The following is a 24970-nucleotide window of genomic DNA, read 5'->3' as shown; positions in this document are numbered from 1 at the left end:
ATTATCAGCTCCATGGACTTTCTGCCAACCTTACAATTCTTCTAGGATTGGCATTGCTCTTTTTGTATTTGCAAATCACACTATTCTCATTTAACAAAAACGACACCGCACTGCTGCTTCTGACTTCACACGATTAGAAAGCTAACTTTGTCAGTTCTCTTCATGTTTAAAAATGCATTCGTAACAATTTAATGATGCTTAAATCGAGCAAAACATGAATGCTTTTATGCCAATATCTACACTACAGGTATTGCAAATAGTCTGTGTACACAGGTCTGATCAAGTACATTTTGACTATAAATCAGAGGAGCTTTCTTAAATGTAGACATTAATATTTACAATAAAGAAGCAGACAAACACACACCTCCAGCAGCCTGAGATCTCATTTTATTTCCTCTTTACAAGAAAGTGCTCCTATCTGGATCGGACGGATGAAAACAGGTAGAGAACTTCCCATTCAAATTTCTTTGAAATGAAAAGACATAATGGAAAATTTGCTCAGACTGTGATCAACCACACTGTAATTCGTTTCAGTACAGAAAGCAAATTGCTCAAGAGTAAAACAAAATGTCCCATGGGAAGTGTTCCTTTCACTCCAACACATTCTAGATGTCTCTATGTACTTTCAGTGTTTTTGCACAAATTAAGTGTTGCAGAACACACACACAGCCCAACCAAAAGAAGTTCTTAGAGGCACCTTCTACAAAACCTTCCTCATGTGTCTGAGTGACAGGACAGTTACTCTCTAGGAGGTGTAATGCAGGATGCAGCCCTCAAAAGTACTCCAATATTGACCAAACTTTCTTCTACTTAAGTCAAAGGGAGTTACTGAAGGACAAAGGTATTAAGTTACTGCTAAGAGATTTTTAAAATAAACCACCCCCTTCCCACTGGCAGAAGATTGCCTAGGGGCAAAATATCCAGAGATTCATTGCCACTCAAAGAGCCATGATTAATTTGTATCCTTTACTAACAACAGCTACATCAACAGAAATCCTTTTTCCCTGCTTTTATCCACCCCCAACATATCTACAGGCACCACTTCAACCACAAAGAGAAAGACATAGTAGTTAGAAACTGGACTCTGAAAAGTGTGTGCTAAAGCATCCCTAGGAATATCCCCATCATTACAAAGCCTAGTCACCAAGAGGAAATCAAGTAAGAGGAGTTTCATTTCACTGGAAGCCAGGTAGCCTCAAGTACCTACAAGGTCTCAGCACATCCTAGGGAGGTCCTCTCAGATAACTCATCAGTGGATCCTAGTCCCCCTCCTCCTGATTCTGCTCTACAGGTCTCAATTCCAGGTTGCTGGAATTCATTCTTCAAAAAACATCACAGAATCACAGGTTGGAAGGGACCTCAGGGATCATCTAGTCCAACCTTTCTAGGAAGAGCAGAGTCTAGGCAAGATGGCCCAGCACCCTGTCCAGACGACTCGTGAAAGTGTCCAATGTGGCCAAGTCAACCACTTCCCTGGGGAGATTATTCCAGTGGGTGACTGTCCTCACTGTGAAAAACTTCCCTCTGGTGTCCAATCGGAATCTCCCCAAGAGCAACTTGTGTCCATTCCTCTTTGTCCTCTCCATGTGACTCCTTGTAAAAAGGGAGTCTCCATCCTCTTTGTAGCTACCCCTGAAGTACTGGTACGTGGTGATGAGATCCCCTCTGAGCCTCTTTTTCTCAAGGCTGAACAAACCCAGCTCTCCCAGCCTATCCTCATACAGCAGGCTTCCCAGTCCTTTGCTCATCTTGGTAGCCCTTCTCTGGACCCCTTCCAGCCTGTCCACATCCTTTTTGTATGGCAGGGACCAGAACTGTACACAGTACTCCAGGTGTGGCCTGACAAGCGCTGAATAGGGTGGGATAATGACTACTTTATCTCTACTGGTGACAGCCTTTTTGAAGCAACCCACCACCCTGTTGGCCTTCTTGGCTGCAGCAGCACACTGTTCGCTCATATTGAGCTTCCTGTCCACCAGGAGCCCCAGGTCCCTTTCCACAGAGCTGCTCTCCAGCCAGGTGGATCCCAGTCTGTGCTGCACTCCCGGATTATGTTTTCCCAGGTGCAAGACCTTACACTTGTCCTTGTTGAACTTCATAAGGTTCATGCTGGCCCACTCTTCCAGCCTATCCAGATCTCCCTGCAGAGCAGCTCTCCCTTCGGGAGTGTCTACTTCCCCGCTCAATTTGGTGTCATCTGCAAACTTCACCAGGCTACACTTGATCCCATTATCCAGATCACTTATAAAGATGCTGAATAACATTGGGCCCAATGTCAATCCCTGGGGGACCCCACTTGTGACAGGTTGCCACTTTGAAAAAGGGCTATTTACCACCACCCTTTGGGTGCAGCCTGTCAGCCAATTCCCTACCCACTGCACAGACCACTTGTCTAGGCCATAACACATCAATTTCTCCAGGAGGAGGCTGTGGGAACTGTATCAAAAGCCTTGGAGAAGTCCAAGTAGACAATGGCCACCACCCGCCCATGTCAGCCAGGCGGGTCACTTTGTCACAGAAGACCACCAGATTTGTCAAGCATGATCTGCCCTTAGTGAAGCCATGTTGGCTTTTCCCAATCACATGCTTCATTTGACTTGTGATGGCCCCCAGAAGGATTCATTCCATAGCTTTCCCAGGGATTGAAGTAAGGCTGATGGGCCTATAATTATCTGGATCCTCCCTTGAGCCTTTTTTGTAGATGGGGGTAACATTTGCCTTCCTCCAGTCCTCTGGGACATCCCCGGTTCTCCACAACTTCTTGAAGATTATGGAGAGTGGCCTTGCGATGATGTCAGCCAGCTCTCAACACCCTCGGGTGGATGGCGTCAGGGCCCATCATAAGCTTAAACACTGAATTCCCTGGCTTCACTTTGAAGGTGACTCACAAATTAAAGACGCAGAGCTATTGCGAGAAAAAAAAGCATTGTGACAGGAGAGCTCCTGGAGGTCCACTGTGATGAAGCTAAGGAGGCCATCGAGGTGGCTGTGCAACAGCGCACAGAAAACATATCCCAAAACCAATCTAGCAGTACACTTATGGACAGTCTTCCTGCTATTTCAGATACCAGACTGATGCCAGGTCCTCACCCAGCATAAACCAGTGGGCTTCTGTGAATCAGGTTATATTAGCTGACGATCTGCCCCCACCTGGTGTTAAACAGATCAGCCTTGTCAATTGCCATTATTTGCATCTACTTCTGGAAAATATTTATAATTTAATTTGTCTAGCAAATTAGTTAGAGAATTTACATCATCTCTCTGTGACAAACTGTGTCAGCTTGGTCTTAAGAGTAGCAGCATTAAGGCAGACCTAAATTTCCATCTAGTCCAGTATCTTATCTCTACCGCTGCCAGGAGCTGCCATCCCTCATGAATTTAACTATGCCCTTGTATGGAAAAGTACTTCCTTTAGCTTCTTCTACAGTCACTTGCAGGTAAGAGTTAGACAGCTAAAAATTAAAAATAAGTAATTGTTCCTTAATCATTCTTTCCTTCCCATTCCTGATTTTAAGTTATGTCACCTTCTGAAGAGGCCGTATCTATTCATTCTCCGTCTGCATGGAAACAACTCCACGAATGCTTCTCATAATCCCTTTTTCCCTTGTCTGTGTCTTCCACCAAGCTACAAATCCAATTTTTGAATTGAGGTGAACAGAGATACATGCAGTAATAAAGATATGACACATCACACATTTATACAGCAAGTGACCTTTCTAGTTTTTCCTCTATTTCCTTTGTAGTAACTCCTGGCATTTTTATGTGTTTATTACTCCCATGAGGTCTTCAGACACTTATTCACAATAGCTCTAACCTCTGTTAGGTTTCCTACTAGATTAGAAAATAAGCATGCCCAGCAGCATTAAGTCCTTCTATGTCTCCGTCTACTAATTTGCTTTTAAATTTGTTCTAGTGACCACACTGACCAATATTTCTCAAAGTAAACCCATATAAACACTAGTTTATCAATTGCTGCTACCTGGAATCCTGTGAACAGTGCAAAATGTCTCTTCTTTCCCTACTGGCACAACAATAAATTCACTGTCTCTAGAGCATGAATTCATTATGATTTATTGTCTACATGCAATGTCTTAAATATTGTTAAATTCAAAACATGATTTCTAATTTTTCCTACTCATCTGTACCTTATAAAGCCTATTTATGTCTCATTTCAAAGAAATCCTTGAAAAACAGAAAGATATACCAGTCTATTCCCATACCTCAAACACCTTATTCATTTCAAGCTCTTCCTTTTAAAAATAAAAATATTTTTAAAAAAAAGAGAGAAACCACCACCACTTTCTTTCATTGACAAAAAGTAAGCTACAGAATTAGAGTTAAGTTGCTTTTTCCACATAACACTAATACTAAGGCTTCACAAGTCAAACATGATTTGAAAGCAGGTAGGACAACCCTCCCAGGGTTTGTCAGACCTTATTGATCTATAAGTCATAAGCACAAGCTTTGCACGCAGCCCTCCTTGCAATTTAGCAGAGAAAAATCCAAGTCCTCCATAGTACTTGCAGCACTCAGCCACACAAATCAATTTACTTCAGTCAACAGAAGGAAAGTGCAGAATAAACACCACAAACCTGATTAAACTTCATGTGAAAGATTCCCTGGGCTCCACCAAAAACACTGCATAGAAGTATCTACTTCACACAGAAAATAAATTAGGAAATTTAAAGATGAGGCTACAGTTTGGAGTATCCAGAAATTAAAAAGAACCAACCCTCTATCAGAACCTGACGTGTCACTAACGTGGCACGCAGCACTATTACTTCTACCGCAACAACTCACAAAAGGTCTAGCTGGAACCAGTGCTCCGCTTTGCAAAATGCTCCAAGGCATGGACTTAGGTCAACTTGCCCTGCAACAGAAAAGCCTCAAATCCTTTTAAAAATTTAAAGGGCCTTGTTAGAAGCTAACAAGGACAAGAAGTTTACCTGCAGCAGACTTTGCTTAAGTCGCAGGCTTGTATACAGTTGCAGATATACAAGTTTGATTACAGTGCAAGTGTAGCTAGCTACAAGAAAGTTTGGAACGGCTGTTCTTTTGTAAACCACATCTCTCACCAGTTCCTGAGGACAATAATTACAAAAGTTTTGGATAAAATAAAATGTAGCCCATATCCAGGAAAAACTGGACGACCTGAAATTGAGAACGTTAGACTTACAAAATTTAAATCAATTCAGAAGACATACTCGAAGCTGAAGTATACTAGTTTCAGTTTTTCCTGCAAGTTGTGATTCTGACCCAGCTTCTTAATCTAGGCAGTGCACAATCACTGGATGATTGGAACTGGTAGCACAGCAGCTTTATTAGAACCAGAACATCTTTAAGTTCAGACAGACACAGATTCATCCAGGCTGCTTTATTCAGCGTAAGTTCATCTCCCTTTTACACAGATCAAGTTTGAAATTAATTTCAGAATTTGAGATATGACTCTGCTTTAGCCAGTCAAAGCACAGATCCCCAGATCGCATAGCTACCCCTCATGTTTCAAGACTGTCAGGGTAAGAGTCAGGGCATCAGTAAAGGGAAGAGGAGGAAATATATGCTTTATTCTTATTGACAAAACGTTACGCTACTTGCTCTACCAAAATAACTGCATGTATGCACATAAGTTACTTAGTATTTAAGCTCCTGGATTTTCACACTCAAATTTCCTGAGAAGCAACTACAGATTTGCAAACCAATACCAAAAATACTACACACTTAATACTGTTTATACCACCATACCATATGCCGCTAAGGCAACACCGACTGCCCAGCCTCCCAAGTAACTGCACTATTGCATCCCACAACAGAAAACGGATATGACTCATCTGAGTTAAATTCTTAACACTTGACATGATGGCTGCTAATTGCTGCAAAATGAGATTAAGCAGGTCTGATAAGCAGGTCCACATTTGGCTTTGTCAATGGAAACTCCAGGTGGCCTGCAATAGCTATGATTTAATTCTCATTCAATTTAGTTTTACAGCAAAAAGAATAGCCTTGACTTACTGTTGCTTGTCACTCACTATATGAATACACAAATGCTCAAACTTTGCTTCCAAAGGCAAGCCATCTTTGCATATGATTCCAGTACCAAAAGCTTCTTTTATTTTCTTCCAGCTCTGATTTGGAATTACTGCAGCAGAATCTAATATCCAGCCACTGTGTAAGAGTTTAACACTTTTCTTCTGATTTGATGTTAAAGATCATAGATGTTCTTGTCTTCTTAACAGAAACGAGTCATATCTAAATCACCAATGATCACAGTAGCAGCACATCTGGTCTAGCTGGCAGCTCAAATACTCAGGAAACCCGAGTTCTCTCCTCAGCTTTAGCTACAGGCTACTGCCAAACCTCAGGCAAGCCACTATACTCTCTATCCTTCTGGTTTCACTACACTTAAAATTATGAGCTTGCTATTTGTTCCCTCTATAAAGTGCTTTAGGATCTATAGATGAAATACACAAGTAGACATATTACCCACAAACAGGAATGGCCAGCACTGTAGCTGGTAGAAGCAACTTGAAGATAAAACACTTAGATTGATCCAAGTGTTGCATTTGATTCTGAGGTGTTTATATAAGCACATTTGCCAAGCTAGCACAGCACTGAACTCCATGTTTAGAAGAAAAAAATATTGTTCCAGTAGCAGTTTTTGAAACAGAACTAGCACCATAGGTACAAACGAGGTTATACATTAAGTGTCTGGCATAGCATCATATTTTTGAGTAAGATCAAGGACCAAAAGAACAGAAACAAATATTTTACTTGAAAAAATAGAATCATAGAATCGTTAAGGTTGGAAAAGACCCCTAAGATCATTGAGTCCAACCGCTAACCTATCACTGCCAAGTCCACCACGAAACCATATCCTCAAGCACCAAATCTACCCTTCTTTTAAATACCTCCAGGGATGGAGACTCCACAACCTCCCTGGGCAGCCTGTTCCAATGCCTGAAACCCTTTCGGTGAAGAAGTTTTTCCTAATGTCCGACCTAAACTTCCCCTGGCACAGCTTGAGGCCATTTCCTCTCATCCTATCGCTTGTTACTAGGGAGAAGAGTCCGACCCCCGCCTCGCTACAACCTCCTTTCAGGTAGTTGTAGAGAGCGATAAGGTCTCCCCCTCAGCCTCCTCTTCTCCAGGCTAAACAACCCCAGCTCCCTCAGCTGCTCCTTATAAGACTTGTTCTCTAGACCCTTCACCAGCTTCATTGCCCTTCTCTGGAGACACTCCAGCACCTCAATGTCTTTCTTGCAGTGAGGGGCCCAAAACTGCACACAGTACTCGAGGTGCGGCCTCACCAGTGCCGAGTACAGGGGCACGATCACTGCCCTGCTTCTGCTGGCCACACTATTCCTGATATAAGCCAGGATGCTGTTGGCCTTCTTGGCCACCTGGGCACACTACCGGCTCATGTTCAGCTGGTTGTCAACCAACACCCCCAGGTCCTTTTCCTCCAGGCAGCTCTCCAGCTACTCCTCCCCAAGCCTACAGCGTTGCATGGGGTTGTTGTGATCGAAATGCAGGACCCGGCACTTGGCCTTGTTGAATCTCATACTATTGGCTCCGGCCCAACGATCCAGCCTGTCCAGGTCCCTCTGCAGAGCCTTCCTGCCCTCCAGCAGATCGACACTTCCACCCAGCTTGGTGTCATCTGCAAACTTACTGAGGGTGCACTCATACCCCTCATCCAGATCATCAATGAAGACATTGAACAGGACTGGCCCCGACACTGAGCCCTGGGGAACACCACTCGTGACTGGCTGCCAACTGGATTTGACTCCATTCACCACCACTCTCTAGGCTTGGCCGTCCAGCCAGTTTTTAACCCAGCGCAGAGTGCACTTGTCCAAGCAGTGAGCAGCCAGCTTCTCCAGGAGAATGCTGTGGGAGACAGTGTCAAAGGCCTTACTAAAGTCCAGGTAGACAATGTCTACAGCCTTCCCCTCATCCTTTAAGCGGGTCACCTTATCATAGAAGTAGACCAGGTTAGTGAGGCAGGACCTCCCTTTCATAAACCCATGCTGGCTGAGCCCGATCCCCTGGGTGTCCCACATGTGCTGCATAATGTCAGTCAAGACGATCTGCTCCATGACCTTTCCCAGCACTGAGGTCAGGCTGACAGGCCTGTAGTTCCCCGGATCCTCCTTCTAACCCTTCTTGTAGAGGGGTGTCACATTCACTACTTTCCAGTCATCTGGGACCTCCCCAGTTGACCAGGACTGCTGACAAATGATGGAGAGTGGCTTGGCGAGCTCCTCTGCCAGCTCCCTCAGTATCCTCAGGTGGATCCCATCCAGCCCCGGGGACTTGTGAAGATCCAGGTGAAGAAGCAGGTCAGTGACTGCCACCTCTTCAACAACTGGGACTTCATTTTGCATACTATCTCCATCTCCCAGCACAGGGCCCTGACAACCCTGAGGATGACCAGTCTATTAAAGACTGAGGCAAAGAAAGCATTAAGTACCTCAGCCTCCTCTTCATCTTTCATGGCAAGGTTACCTTCCACATCCAACAAAGGAGCGAGATTCTCCTTGGCCCTCCTTTTGTCACTGATGTATTTATAAAAACATTTTTTGTTATCTTTAACAGTGACTACAAACTAATCCATCACCGAAATTTCTTGAATCACAGCAGACAGCAAACACACAGTAGCTAGCCCATAACTGAACCAAGGAAATTATATTAGAAGCAGCTTATGAATTCATCAATTCCAACTGGCTAAATCAGTGGTCCAGGAGAAAGTCTGATGACTGGCATAGGTCAGTAGAGCCAAAATGGTATGAATGACCCTTTGCATATTTGACAGGTGATTTATTTAGTCTTATATTTCTATTCCTGCTGTATTCTAGGTACAGGTAAAAATGTTTTCATCCCAAATAATTTCTGGAATTCAGTTAGTATTCCAAGTGGCCTGGCACCAATTAACTAAAATAACTCAGTATGCAAGATCTAAACGCAAGATTCAACATAGGCTTCAAGCTCCATTCAAGCTGAAGTGATGAAATGGTAAGATACCAGTCATTTATGCTAAAAATAGAATTATTTTTTCTTACAACAATTACTGATGTGAATAGGAAAGCTACACAGATGCAAATCTTTGAATAATTGCCAACAAAATAGATATTCAGCTTTACACAAATTAACCAACACAGCTGGCAAGAAATACATCTCAGTTTGCATTTTTACAGTATTAACATATGAGTTCTCATGCTTCAGTCTCTTCTTCAACTTCTAAAGAGAAGAAAGAGAACCATTTAGGGTTAAGAAACATTTGAGACACTGCAAAAAAAAAAAAAAAGAGTGGCAACTGCCACCACCTACTCACACATTCATTTTGAGCAAAGTAACAACTCTTCCACTTTGAGGAATACTGAGATTTGTCCAAAAGTACCTGGATACAAAGGCCAGCACACTAAACCATGAAACTTATTTTGCCAGCATTGAACAAATCCTTTACAATAGCACAAGTCCAAATTAAACTTCTGAAACTTCATTTGTTTCTTTCGCAATCCACCTTCATTTTCCACACTGCAGGCTTTTCAGTATAACTGCAGTAATGCAGAGCAGTTATTATGCTGATATTAATCACTAAAAAATATTCTTTAGTGATTTTTTTTTTAGTTCCTGATCAGAACAGGAACTAAGAGGGGCTCTGTCAGTTATGCCTTACAGTTGGACTGAAAGTCCAAGTGTACTAAAGTGGAAAACAAAATTTTTACATAATATTCAGTCCTGACTTTTTGCATGTTACATGCAGATACAGAGAAACTGATGATCCGTGCTGAAAAAGACACACAAACCCTGTACTTGCAATCTAGTTCTATAAGGTGTTTTTTGGAAAGATTCCTTTTCCATTGACAGCATGTACTAGTAGATTATTTGCTTGATGACTCTTGAGGCCTAAGACTTGCAATAGCTACACACTTCCCTTAATTCAGTCTAAGGATCCAAGAAAGACTGAATTTGGAAGCCAAGATAGCTGCTAGAATTGTGCATTCACAGATGCAGTATCTTTAACCCACCTCCCTGAACAGACATGCCACTGCAACTCTGCACATCCTCAGCTGTTAACACAGGCTTCAAATCTCTTCAAAGAGGCACACTTATTACACCTAAACTAGGAAACCAGTAAAGCAACACTGATTGACTAACTGTGCCCCAGACCTCACTTATACATGAGGACCAAGTGGCCTGGAATGGCTTACATCCATCTCAAATTCTCCTGACCTCAGGTTGCTGCCTTCAGACTGACCGCTGGGAATGCTACCGAGACTGTACTAGCTGGCCCAGGCCAAAAGCATGCCAGAAATGATAACGACTTAGCAGCACAGGCAACTGAACTCCGATATCCATGAATGCTCTCATTTACTAGCAGAGACGCAGACACAAATTTTAAGTGGCAGAATCTTTGAGCTTTCAGCTGATGAGACATCCTGAAGTTTTTGTTCCAATCCAGAGCAACACCCAAAAATGTTTTCAAACCTTCCCATAAACTGAAAGTTTCTGAAAAACATTGGGCTGAGAGCACAAACAGCTGGCACAGTCAACATAAAATCCACTCCTTAGCCACCCTTACTGAAAGAGGAAAGGATATGAGGCAACCCACAACGAGAGAGGATCAAGAATAACATGAAACCACACCTTTAGGCAATCTCAACTCAGGTTGCTGCAGTCCTCCTTTTGGTCTGTCCTCTGGAACACGTGCTCAGCTCAGAGAACTTACTCAAGAGAAAGCTAACCAGAAAGAAATAAAGGGGTGAGCTAGCCGTCTGACCTACCCCATCACATAACTCTCTGGACACTGAAAGCAGCACCAAGAAGTGTGTTAGTTCAGTCTTTCACCCTCTTAAGCTGCCATGGGACTGCACCTCAAAGGGACACAACATACTGGACTCTTCCAGCAGTCCTACTTATTGAGAGAAAGTGCATATAGAAATGGGTTTTCTGATCTTCTTACCCTACTTAGCACTCCAGCTAGAGGGAAGCAGCAGTATACTCTTAGCAGGAGGATAATTCTCTTTTCTGATATTGATGTGCATATTCCAGTAACTGTCACATTACTTGTACTTATTTATTTATCAGCATTAAAGATTATTTTAAAATATGCCATGTCAGCTAGGCTTTTTAGTGTTGGAAGACAGTTCTATGCAGAAGTATGGCTAGAAATTACTATGGCACTAGCTCTAAATCAATAGCTTCAATTCATAATGGGTAAGGAATAAATAATTTCTTATGAATCGAATTAAATCCTGAAGACAGGCACCTGCCAGTTTGCAACCAACCACAGCATAAACTGAAACCTGCTAAGGCTTGGGAACTCTGCCTACCAGGGAATTTTTTCCACTGGAGCTACTATTACAGTACTTGAACAGAGAAGAAACAGAGACAAAATACCAGGTTGTCAACACACTAACCATTCAAAGCAGAGACACTTCTAGGACACTGCAGAAAAATAACCAAAATGCAAGCAGTTAAGCAACAAAAGGGACTGGACGTTTTCCAGTTACACACCCATCTGGCAGGGTTTGCTACAGAAGCTCTTCCTTTAGATTAGTCCATTTTCCTAGCACTCGTTGCATTTTAGCCTTCTTGCATCAGCTGGAAAAGGGAGATCATGGGTTCTGGTAACAGAATTACTGGCAAGAATCCTTATTTTCTTGCTTCTTTTGTGGAACATTTTTAGAATGCATACTTTTAACACTTTCTCCATTTTCCTCAAAATTGTGAAATACATCCAAGTGTGTTGAGGTATTTAAACCAAGTTAAAAACACTTCACACTTAATGACCTCCACAAGCTTGTTATTAAGTCTCAAAGAAATAAGTGCATCAAGTAAGGCTTCAATACAAGCTCTTCGAGTGGCACCTAAATCCAGCCTGTGAGACACTTAAACTCATCTGCAAACAGATATTTCTGCCATACACCTTAAGACTGGTCCAGCAAAAGGCTGCTAGCACAGCTGGGCAGGACTGCATTGTGCAGTCTTGACCCTGGACAGTGCTGCCCAAATAGGATCCAGCCTAGGAGAAGGCTTGTCCCGAATCCAGCATATACCACCCATCCCCAGCTCTAGCCCAGGCCAGAGAGCTTCCTCCCTCACGCTGAGAGGTTGAGGAATTACTTTCCTCTCCAGCTACAGACCTGGCCTCAGCAACGCCACACGAAGTTCAGACTTCACCACCAGAGATAGCCTTCTATGGCTGTAATAAGTCAGGGTATCCACGTGCTGCCCTTGGTCTGTGAGAGCAAGTAGAAGAAAAAAAAAAAACACCACCAAAAAACAAACAAATCAGTCCTCTGCTCACTCTGATATAGGGGTAGGAAAGAACATCATCCCTCAGGAACAGGCCAGAAGCAGGCAGTGCTGCAAGATCACAGCACTTCCTCAAAGATAACAGGATTGGATGCATCAGCCCTCATCCCGCAACAAAGATAATGCCTTTTTTCCCCTCACCCCTTTAGAGCTGCAGCAGTAGGGATCATGCTTTTCCCCCCCTCTACTGGCACCCTTTCAAAAAAATAATAAATCCTGTTTTGTACAGGATATTTTGGAAGCGCCACGTTTTTTCTTGTTTGGGCTGCAATCTCTCCTATGGGTATAGTGAGTGTTTCACATATGAAGCAGAGTTGTTACTCCTGGTTAATAAATCAGAAAAATCCCCAAATTCAGTGACAACCCTGAACAACATAAAAGGAATAAAACACTCCAACAGAAATAAAATTAAACTGGAACCACCAAGATTGAGTTATACAGTCTCAAAATAAAAAAAAAAAACAACAAACAACAAATCTTTAAGAAGTTCTGTTCCTCTCCTAATTAACATTCACTCGTAAAACACAGTTGTGGAAGGTAGAGTCATATGGGCTTCACTATCTTGAAATGTAAATAATATACAAACACTGAATGAAGTGATTGGGGAAGTATGCCTCCTGAAATAAGTTTCATCATCATAAGAAAAGAAAAGAGTTTCTGCACAGCAGTTTGCATGATTTGCAAGGTCACTGAAAACCCTTGTAAGAGACTACATGTTAAAGGACTCCAAGTATCATATGAAGTATATTAGTTATTATATGAAGTACCAGTGGAGTTCAGCTCTGCAGAAAACAAAAATTGAAACTGACCTCAAGAAAACAGAGAGCATAAATAAAAAAGGACTTCAGTTTATTTACACAGGTAACAGCCACCTCTTTTCGGGTGACAGTGATTGGGACAGTGTCACTGAGCCTTTTGCAATTGCACCTGACCCAGGAATGGTAACAGTGTTCGGAACTGACCAAATTCCACTCCTAAGGAGGCTTGGAAGGATTCCCAGTTCTTCACACCAACTGCCTGGCAAAAACTTCTCATTTCCAACTGTGATCTGGAAGACAAGGTTACATTCTGGAGGCAAATAGCTTCTGCCCCTCTCCACAGGTGCCACACGTCACTTCCACTGATGGCACAAACTGCAAGGAGCGAGTGAAGACAAGATGCAGCACCCAACTAAAAACCTGGCTTTCACCAGCATGCCGTGTCATTGCCAGCACGTGGAAGCAGAACCTTTGGTCAGCACACATATGTTCAGATTAATGTCAATCCACTTTCACATGAATCACCCATCAGGTTCCTGGAGAAAAGGCTGAGAAACCTTATCTTTGATACTGCACTGAGAGGCAGTAACAAACCAATAGAACACAAGATCATGGCATACATGTAGCATGTTTTTCTTCAGGTATATTTTTCCAGAGGGAAGAAGCAGTACTGTCATGCTTTTCGAAGCATGTGTAGCTGTAAAAATCTTATTGAAGGTGGAGCAGTGGAAGTAGGAGCTTTTAATCTTACGGGTGTGCCTCTGTGGTGACAAGCACTTCACTACTCTGTCAATGTAGCTGGAAAAATTTATCCCAAGCACGAGGGGCCCCACTTCAGAACCATAAATGAATTCCTACAGCGGTACAAGAATTCCTGTCTTGGTGCATCACTGAGTCTTCCTTGTTCACACCCAGGGCTTTCTGTGCTATGGTCAGACGACTGACCTGGGCACACTTGCACGCTGCAGAACACACTTCCTTTGGAAGCACGTAAGTCCACGGGAAGGTGCTGGAGGACTTTCAACTCTTGATAATTAATTAACCTGCACCTTCACACTTCACAGACTGCTGGTTTCAGTCTACAGTTCTTAGTAAGCCAGAAAGACTGTACTAAAAGCAGCAGTATACATCAGACAGATATCGTGTAAAGGGGAAGAAGATCAGGTAAAACTCTCTGCAAGAGCTGCAGATAACTATTCTGTGAAGACATCACTGAAAAGCTGTCTTCACCAGTGAAAGCACCAGCTGCTTACTCACCCAGAGCGCACCCTCTGCAAGAGACATCCAGAGATGCCATCCACAAGCAAGTCCCAGAGCAACTAATTTACTTTATTACAGTAAGAGAAAAATGCAGAGCCAAATTCTTACAAGGGTATCTAGTTCCTAAATGAAAACATAAGTTTCTTGTGGGATCTGAAAGAGTACTGATTCCCACTGACTTCAAATGAGTCAGTCTGTGGGAAATCTTTAAGTGCCATTTAAGTACGCATCCCAAAGGTTTGAATAAAGGCAGACATGATTTAGAAGAGAATCCAACTCTGGCATGCTGTTGTTAGTAGCTGATCAGCAGCTCTTCATAACTGAAAGAAGGATCACATCTGCACCAGTCAGGGAATAAATTTGGTCTATATTATTTTGTTTCTTCTGAGACTAAAAAGAAGCAGCCTGTGCTTGTGTGTCAAGCTCAGCCTGAGGTTCATTTTCTCTTGGAATGCAAACAATTACAAACTTCTTACAGAAATCTACCCATCAGTGATTACCAGAAAATTCCCCAATTGTCAAAACAGATTTTGCTGTCATCTGTCACACACACGTTCTGCTGTACAAGATGACTTCACTGACTGCTTCATATGTCTTAACAAATGCTGTATTTCCGAGTATGTCTGTACTGTTGAATGTAAACCCCCAGAGAAGCCATACAAAATAAGCAGTAGGAGACTAATGCGGAAACTAGATGTTCAGGGACATGCTAGAGCGGGGAGCCTACAATGAAAGATGGGAATCCCAGCAATAACTTCCATTTTATTAACGACAAATGCGCAAAATCCCTATCATTGTTGAGCCACTGAGGCTTTTTTAGTTTCTTTGAGTATAACTTACAAATACAACTTGCAGGCTACCTATGCGTGCAAATACAGTAGTCCTGACCAGTGACCGTTCCAAGGGGCTGGGGGAAAAAAAGGAAAAGTTTTAAGAGACCAGCACTACAGAATACACTTAAAACTCAGCTTTTATCTACTGAGGGTCAAAAGAAAATGAACGGTCCTACAACAAACGTTCACTTGCTTACCTGGATTTTATTTAAGACCATAACTGACAGGAAAAATTTACTGAAGATAATGGTGCTAAATGATGCATTAAGGCCTTTGCTACTTTTCACTTGATCCTTTAGGCTTTAACACAATTTGTTTCATTCTGTTGTCACTTGCTACATTTACAGCTTTTTGTATCATGCTTCTTTACTTTAAAAAGCAACTAAGAAAAGAAGTCAAATTCTTATCATGGCTGCAGTAAATTCAGGAGTCATTTCTGAATGGCACATCCTGTTCAGAGCTACAGAAATGCAAACTGGAGAAAAATCAGTCACAGGCTCTCTTTTGCATTACTCTTCAAAAAGCATTTATCAAGCCCCATTTAGCCTTTTCTCCACTGAGGAATACAGTTTCATGATGTCTGTTCATAAGGATGCCTCACAATGAGTTTTACATATTTCCTGTAGTTTAAGAGACCCTAAAAATTTCATAACCTGCATTTCCCCCACCACTTCAAACACTATGCATCACACGGTATTTGAAAACTAGCTCTAACACTCTGATGCGCTTAACAGAGAAGGTAGCATTTCAAAAGCCTGTAACTTCTATAATCCAATAAAAGCCTGGATGTGGACTGTCTATCCAGGTGTCTCACTGATATCACTGGGAGATTTAGTAAATAAGCGCTGCAAGAGCATACCCTTAATATTATTTACATTATAGAATGGCTGGAAATTCACACTGGCATCAGGGCTTCTCTGCCCAGGGCACCCACGCTAGATGCTCTGCAAGCCCCAGAAGAGGCCCCAGGAAGCTCCTGCTGTACAGCAGAGCACCGAACAGCTATGACAGGCCAGTGACTAAGTTTGAAAGAGAACCCAGGCCTCACAGCACACATATATCCACTCCATACATGCCCTCCATATATTTGCTTGCTCTGCCTACTTCATACAGAAATTGATGGGATGTTTGTCTTCTAGTCACCAACTGACAAGTAGCCTGATGGAAGTTAAGCATACAGTAGCAATATTGGAATCTGTTTTAAAAATTTACAGCTGGTCCAGCAATGGAAATATTTGTGAATATGTTGTTTCAAACCCTGTAATTTCATGATAAATTCAGAAGTTATCCACTAGCACTAAGTATGAACAGACAAAAGAAACTTTATATCAGCATTTTTTTTTCCAGGCTCATCATCATCATTTTTGTTGTAGTTGTAGATCACATTCAGGTGCTTCAGAATGAAATATTATTTTATGTTGAAGATGTGCCATGCATTTGTTTGCAGTTTCTAATGCTGACTCCTAGTAGAGTCCAGAATCAATATCTAGTGTCAAAAGGAGCTTTATAACCCACCCTATTTCAATGTTACAATATACACTGTGCATTCAGACACAAAGATTCTGTACTCATAATACATCACAGCCCTGGTATGTCTGTATAGCCTGGTATGGCTATAATCATCAACTCTATTCTGCATACCATCTGCATTATTAAATTACTCTGCATTTCTTGCTCCAACTCATCACTTGCAACACAGTGCTGCTGAAATGCTGAAAGTTCTTTCAACATGAGTTCCACCGACACTGAAACTAGACTTTTTTTTAAGTAGTTGCCCTTGACACTGAAACTGGACAAGAATAATGCATCAGGATAATTTCTTCTGCTACATAACAAGAACTATCATTTGGAAGAGGGATTCTCAAGTCATGACGCTATAGAAACAGCACCAGTGATTCAGCAGCACCTGGGGCAACGCGGGGTGTCAGGGTATAAAAAGTAAAATAAGCGATGGATGCAAGTGCTGCATAATGTAAGAAAGCATATGCAGTATTTCAAGTGTCTGACAAAACTCTGTTAGTGAAATAAGAGTAATAATCAGAAAGTACAGAGAAAAAGGTGGTAAGAAAACCTAATCGTTCCGAGAGACACTGTGGCGTAGAATAAAGATTGCAGTTACTCTACCTCTGGTAGTGGTTTTTTACTCCCACACACAGATAGTATGGTAGGAAGCCTTTTTCTACTGGGGAAAACATTTACATCAACTGCCAGTATCAAGAACATCAGTTTTGAAAAGAACATCACCTCATCTGGGTTTAAGACAAGAGTCTGCATTAGTATGTCACAATCACAGAACTTCCAGGAAATTTATATAAAAGCATAAATCACGAAAAAAAAGCAGTATCATCGAATTCAGCATATTTAGAGAAAAACAGGAAGAAACTTCAAGAATGCAACTGAACCCCGGTACTGCTTCAGTGCATTTCTGTGTGCCTGTAAATATTTATAAATGCACAATCCACAAAGGCTCTGTAAAGTCTGCAGAAATAATTTAGGTGTAGAACATCTTCCAAGCAAAGTTCACTTTCACACAAGCGACTGTACTGGCTCTCTGAAGACTTTGTCATTTTGTATGCCAAGATTCTCCCCAAGCACATTGCACAATACGTTTCTAAGCCCAGGCAGCTGACACTGACAACTTCTAGCCCAAGCCCGCATGAATTCTAAAAGCAATGATGCTGAATTCTAAAAGCAATGATAAGAGGCTAAACCCATTCTATTATCTGTTATTTAATGAACTCTACTTCAGTCAATCATTTCTGTTATTGGGAATTCCCTCAATAGCCCCACACAACAGTGTTAGTATGAAATATTATAAGGCCTATTGATTCATAAAACTTGTGCATAAGAAGCTGAAGAAAAGCAAATTCCCTAGTATAATGCAACATTAAAGTTACAAGGAGAGATTTGTATGACAAGCACATCATTCAAGCTGTTTAGCTTAAGAACCATCCTAAAACAAAAGAGTGTACAGATTAGAGAACCCAGATCCTCCTCAGTCACCACCTGCATGATCTTTCTTATCTTCCATTGGTCCCTCTGAGCTTGTACACAAAAGTCAGAATGCTTGATAGTGTGCTTCTGACAAATTACTATTCTTCAAAAAAATAATTTTGCAGCTTAATTCTGTGGCCTAACCTTGCAAGGCAGACAAGCAGGAGGAACACACTCCTGAAGGTACTAAACAAATGATCCCTCCATCAGTGCACTACAAGTCAACACAAGTTTCTCCAAAAGATGGTGCAAGGTACTCCAGAATAAGACAGAATTCCAGTAAGGTTCCTCTCTAACTCCTTAAGATATATCTCCCCAAAAGTATGAGATTACTAACCTCTTCATGGAGAAAGAGCACAGCTTCCACCTCTACAGTACAGTACTCTACAGGTCATTCCAAAAACCTCTATTAGTTTTTCCCGGTTTTGACACTGGTACACCACTTGTCTTGCTAGTCAACTGAACACTCACCCCTAACTTACCCTGCCCTTTAAAATCAATACAATTTAGAAGTAAATATCAGATGACAAGTCAAATGAGGTATTTCTTTAATCGACAAAAATCTGCCTAATCCTGAAAGCCTGGGTGAAGAAATTAGCTTGACTTAGAGCACCTCCCTCCCATGAAGAGCTGACCCAGCCTACCAATTTATGCTTTTTTCCTTTTATGATACTTCTACCTTTTTTTCTTTTTCTAAAACAGAGCTAGACAGACTGCAGAGCTGGGCAATCACCAACCGTATGAGGTTTAACAAGGGCAAGTACCGGATTTTACACCTGGGGGCACGGCAACCCTGGATGTACATACAGACTGGGGAACAAGAGGCTGGAGAGCAGCTCTGCAGGGAGGGATCTGGGGTTCTGGCCGACAGCAAGCTGAACATGAGCCAACAGCGTGCCCTGGCAGCCAAGAGAGTCAACTAAGTCCTGGGGTGCACCAAGCACTGCATTGCAGCCAGGCGAGGGAAGTGATTGTCCCGCTCTGCTCTGCGCTGGCGTGGCCTCACCTCGAGTACTGTGTGCGGTTTTGGGTGCCACAGTACATTAAGGGTACAAAGCTGCTAGAAAATGTCCAGAGAAGGGACAGGAAGTTGGTGAAGGGTTTAGAGAAACTGTATGAGGAACGGCTAAGGTCACTTGGTTTGTTCAGCCTGAAGGAGACTGAGGGGAGACCTCATCACAGTCTGCAGCTTCCTCACAAGGGAAGTGGGAGGGGCAGTTGCTGATCTCTTCTCTCTGGTGACCAGTGATAGGACCCGAGGGAATGGCAGGAAGATGGGCCAGGGGAGGTTTAGGTTAGATATTAGGAGAAGGTTCTTCACCCAGAGGTTAGTGGAGCACTGGAACAGGCTCCCCAGGGAGGCAGTCACAGCACCAAGCCTGATGCTGTTCAAGAAGCACTTGGACAACGCCCTCAGAGATATGGTGTAAAGTTGGGGTTGTCCTGTGCAGGGACAGGAGTTGGACTTGATCCTTGTGGATCCCTTCCAACTCAGGACATTCTATGATACTATGAAAACACTCTGGTCACCTAGTCCTTGATGCTTTTGTGTAACACAAAATGACTGTGCAGAGATCTGCACAGAAAGCAAATCATCCTAATTTCAACTGCCTAAAAAAAGAGGGGAAAAAGGAAAAAAGAAAAAGAATGTTTACCTAATCAAAACAAACTCTTAAGTACTCTATACTCATTTATGGCTCAGTTTTCAAAAAGAACTGAGAAATTAAAAAAATGAACAGGATATGCAGATCTGGTCATTATAATGTAGAGAAAATACCATTTAATTAAAAATATCAATGGTTATAGTAACTTTTAAAACACCATGACCACCTATTGCATTGTCAAAAGGTTTTCCTGCTATTTCTGGCACACATCTAATCGCTTGGCTCTTTAAACATTCCTGAACTGTTTAGAAATTAACCTGAATTTAAGAGAGACCTGCAATTCATCTGCAGCAGCTTAATAAAACTGGGGGGGGGGGGGATGAAGGGGGAAGAAAAATTCCAAGTATCCTCTTCATGAAGGAAAAAAAGCTGATCAAACCCAGATACATTGAGGTTTGCAAGAAACTGGACTAGATTTTCCTTTCCTCACTGTCCTAAGTGGAGGAAAATGTAATAAATGTTGAAATCTCTATTTTTGTCCGACACTTTTCCAACAGTTTCTAGGGCTGATTTGCCACTTACTTCTCAAGAAGCAATTTTTCTGCTGAAATCAAGCAGAATTTAAACTGTGCAAGCAGAAATGCTAGAATAGGCTCATTCTTAATATTCAGTGCTTGAATGGTTCAATTATATATAGCTGAGACCTACTCACTAGCCATATGCATTGCTAATTACGTCTCAGCATTTAAGGACCATCCGTTGACCGAAGCTGGCAGAAGAAGATTATTAATAGGCTAATCTACATTTAGAGCGGATGATGAGTATTTACATCTGAGATTAGATTTTATTTAATACTCCTTGAAGTTCTCTTTGAAGCAGTGAAAGGCATGAAGTGAACCTACAACAGAGATCACCAAGAGTTCAGACCATGTTATACAAAGCAGAAACAAGATACTAAAAGGGGAAGGACTGATGATGGACAGATACATTATACTGTATTTCTTCCCCCATCACAGTCGGTTATATGCATTACAAGAGTTGACGGTTATTGGTTTGTCATTCAAACACAGTTATAAGCTTGGTTTACCAAACTTTCATGAAATCACATCACTTCTTAATCTCGTAACTTAGTTGGCCTTTACACTGGGTCCAGTAAGACTTCATACCTTGAATAAGGCCAATTAACCATTACTTAATTTGAAAGTGCTTTCACTGCTAAATTCTTATTTGACATTCAGTCATGCTGTACTATTTTCATACGCTGTATTATTTAAATAATGTACTGTGTATACATTTTTTTAATCAATATCACTCACTAATAGCATCTTTAATCACTGAAAGCACACAGTGAGAGAGAGGACAAGAAGGGGAATAGGGCAGGGGTTTAGGTCATTTACAAATGCTCCCCCCCAGGACCACCCTGTTAAAGTAGTTGGGGGGGGGGGGGGGGGGGGAAGCTGTGCAATAGTTACATCCCCCATGACCGTTTTGGTTTTGTTCCCTACAGTTCTCCCCACTTGCATTCTTCAGCTTATACAGCTTCTATACTTAAACACTGTTCAGTTCCTAATCTGAGAGCCGTTTTTTAGCTAGCTTCAAGTTTCTGGAGAACAATTAGTTCTTAAAAATTTATAGAGAGAGAGTGTGTAAGATGCAACAGGAATAAAGAAACAAGCATGGAAACTCAAAGATCCTTCTAGACCTAAGTTCAGCCTTAGAGTTAGCAGGACAACATAGTCTTGGGATTGCAGCTGGTTTATGACTCGGCAGCTCAGACAGCACAGAGTGCATGCGGAGCAGACGCAAACTTTTACATCCTGCTCTCTTCAGTCCAGGAGCTGGGTGCTTCTCTCCTGGTTCTTTACATGTTTATTGGCTTTGCTACTAAAGCAGAATGGCAAAGTACTTTTCCTGTTTTGCAATACTTTTACTAAATTCCAACAGCCAAACGGTACCGAAAGAAAAAGTAATGTTTTCACATTTACAGTTTGCTCAAAAGACTTTGAGGTAAGCAAATTACATTACATAAGTGTGCAGTTATGTAGCACTATATGCCAGACGCCTACTGCCAGATTTAAAAGGGGCCCTCAAGTCAAATCTCCCATTACAAGAAAAGCCTCTGTGAACTACTGAGACCCCACCTATTGCACATCTCAGAGTCTAAAAATTAACCAACATAAGAGGCACAAAACGACAGATAATTCAACTCTGTGAGCCTCGCTATGCGACAGCTTTCACAACAGAACCAGAAGAGACTCTCAGGTTTCACCCACCCTGGAAAGAAGAGGTGTCAGGGTGCTTGAAATCTGAAGTCCCTCTTACCTATGTGTGAAGAATAAAGGATCTATAATGAAGCTCTATGGCCTCCCTATCTCCACCTGCAAGGACAGCTCCTCTGACTTCTGAGAATGTTACCTCTAATGACACAGCTCTGCAAGAGGCACAAGGGATAAGCTGCAACTGCACGCTTCAGAATCGCCCACTTCACTGAACCGAACGCAGCAGTCCATGAGGAAAAACTTGCAGAGTTGTAAAGAGATGACGTGCATATGCATGTCTGTGCTAAAGAGTCTTTTGTGGAAGCTGGCTACAATCCCACCAGGTTTTTTTTCTCTCACCCTTCCTGCCTCCCCAGGAGAGAGGGAAACTACAGTATCAGCCAAAACTTTTTAAATGCTTCTTTTTTGTATGTGTTTCACATATGCAAAGACCATGCCACGCAATAAGCTAAAATATTGCAGGTTAGGTCAATCTCCTGCCTCTGATTTTTTTAAGGCAAAAACACATTAATTCAGTACTATCATTTTAGTTGTATGAAGTCTTTCCAAGTCTAGTAAGCAGGCTTGTTTATTCTACGTTCATACCATGAATCTGTCAATAAAATAAAAAAAACCACAGGGGAAAGCTTTTTCTCATTATTTTTAAAAATGAGGCCAGGTAAATCATAACACACAGCCTCGGGTCACCAGACCTTCGAATGAAGGCGTTACAACTTTATCGCCAGGAAAGCTGGTGAACCGGGGTGAGAAGATGCAGCACAGGGCATTCACACCAACTAACTGCATCGGTGCACGTAGCTCTTTGTTCAAGCCCATCCACCATAAATTTTTTATGCAACCAATATCTGGAGCACAAACAGACGGAGCGTCCCAGATACTGTGTCAGCACAAAGAAACCACCGGGCTTCGCGGCCGGGGCCAAATCTACTTTTCAAAGCTCCCGGGGCCTGCCAGCTCCTGCCTGTCTCAGCCAGAGCTCAGCCTCTTAGTAAAAACTTGCATCCCTGCGCTCTGTTGGGAGACTGGGAGAAAACAGCCAGGTCACGTTTAACCCACAGGTTAAAAAAAAAAAAAAATCACAAGGGCTGATTCACAGCACACTTGCTCACAGAGTTTCTTCTCCAAATCACGTTAGCGGGGAGCGGGGGGGACGACACATAACAACAACAAAAAAAGAGGCTCTGACGCACTTTTGCCTCTCCCGGTAATCGCCGCGACCGCCCGGAGGGTGTCACCGACACCCGCGGGCAGCAGCGGGGACACCCCGGGTTGGGGGGGGGGAGCAGCCCCCGGAGCCGGTGAGGGCCGCGCCTGCTCCCGCCGCCCCGCGGTGAAGCCAGGGCGGCCCGGGCCGGCGGGGTGACGGCCAGCCCGGGCCGAGGCGTTCCCCCCGCGGCGGCCATCAGCCCCGGCAGGTCGGTTCTCACCTGCGTTGTAGAAGCGGTCCAGCACCGCCGTCTCGCCGAAGTCGAGCTTGCCGAAGTGCAGGGTCTCCAGCGCGGCCCCCACCGCCTCGCACGCCTCTCGCAGGCTCTGCAGGGCGCCGCTCTCCGCCGCCAGCAGCGGCCCCTGGCTCGCCTCGTTGATCACGTAGGTGACGGCGGTCCGCCTGCCGCCACCCTTGGCCCGCGCCGAGATGCCCGGGCCCCCGCCGCCGGCGGCGCCGTCCTCAGCCCAGAGGGTGCCGGGTGGCGGCGCGGCCAAGTCGGGCAGGAGGCTGCGGCCGCCGCCGTCGGCCCCTTGCGCCCGCCTGCCGAGCGCCTCCTCGCAGGGGGTTCCGCCGCCGCCGCCGGGAGGGCTGGGCACGGGCAAGCTGATGATCCCCTCGCTGCCGTCGCTCATCCCGGCGGAGGAGCAGCCGCCGCCGCCGCCGCGCCGCGGCGCGTCCCGGACTATGGTGCGCTGGCCGGGGTTAGGCGGATGCCATGCTGCGCCGCCCGCCCCGGAACGGCCCCACCGAGCTCCTGGAGGGGAGAAGCGGCCGGGCTGAAGCGAGGAGCTCCCCCTCGGGCGCTAGCGAAGGCTGCCGAAAGCGGGAAGACGAGCGCAGCCTCCTGCGGTGCCCGCCGCCGGTACCATGGCGCGCCGCTCCCTTCTCCCCCACACCTGCGAGCCCACCCGGCGAGCCCACCCCAGGCAGCCCGGCGTCCTTCTCCAGCTGCCCTCAGGACCTCGCTCTTCCTCCGGCCGCTCGGCTCCGCGGGCGAAATTACTCGGCCGCGGGGAGGAACCACCTGTAGGATCGCTCTCCGGCGCCCCCGCTTCAGCCGAGCGACAGCTGCGAAGCCACGGGCAGCGCGGGCTGAGGCGGCCCCAGCGCCGGGCACCGCCCTCCGGCCCCGCCTCCGGACAGAAATAACACACCCCGCCCCCCCCCCCCCCCCCCCGGCATCCCGGCCCCCTCGCGTCCCGCGTGGGAGGTCTGGGGATGGCTGAGCCACGCCGCGTCCCCACGAGGAGTCTTCCTTTCCCCTCGGGGCCGGCTGTGGCCCCCACAGGGCTTTTCCGGCCGGTGGGGAGCCCCCTCCCGGCAGCCCCCGCGCCCCGGGCCGCCCTGTGAGGGGACGGTGCTCCCGCCAAGCCGCCGCTAGCGGCGGCCCCCGGGGGACCGAGGGTGGCCTTTCCCGCTGCCTCCCGCGGAGCTTTGGGATTTTTAGTATTCCCCCCGCCGGTTAAACGAGGGGGCCACGGCTGCGCCTCCCCAACGTGGAAACTCACCCGCGGGCCCTGTAAGTCCCCCTGGGGTCTTCAGACGTCCTTTCGCCTGACCTAAATGAGCCTGCGTTTGCACGAAGCTGGGTCGTGCCTAACGGCTCGGCATTAAGCCTCGTCCTGTTAAAGGGATTTTTGCCATTTACTGCCTTTTTTTTTTTTTTTTTAATTATACACGTGCCCTAACTAGCTTGTCATGAGTACGGGCTTTG

At 44.3% G+C, this 24970-nt stretch overlaps 1 protein-coding gene across 2 annotated transcripts in view; it reads right to left on the bottom strand.

Moving 5' to 3' along the window:
• The window catches only part of MAP3K5 (mitogen-activated protein kinase kinase kinase 5), a 110785-nt gene extending 86426 nt beyond the window's left edge, over positions 1 to 24359 (bottom strand). Inside the window, exon 1 of one of the 2 annotated variants that reach the window (XM_064447193.1) lies at positions 23474 to 24359. In XM_064447193.1, coding sequence (XP_064303263.1) covers positions 23474 to 23888 — 415 coding nt within the window. In that variant the 5' untranslated portion in view covers positions 23889 to 24359. The remainder of the gene's footprint in view (positions 1 to 23473) is intronic. The other variant, XM_064447192.1, reaches the window with a different exon arrangement.
• Positions 24360 to 24970: the final 611 nt, after the last annotated feature.

The sequence above is a fragment of the Phalacrocorax carbo genome, chromosome 3 (assembly GCF_963921805.1).
Source record: "Phalacrocorax carbo chromosome 3, bPhaCar2.1, whole genome shotgun sequence".
NCBI classification, from domain to species: Eukaryota; Metazoa; Chordata; class Aves; order Suliformes; family Phalacrocoracidae; genus Phalacrocorax; species Phalacrocorax carbo.
The sequence above is the reverse complement of the archived record's forward strand: the minus strand, read 5'-3'. Positions and strand labels throughout refer to the sequence as shown.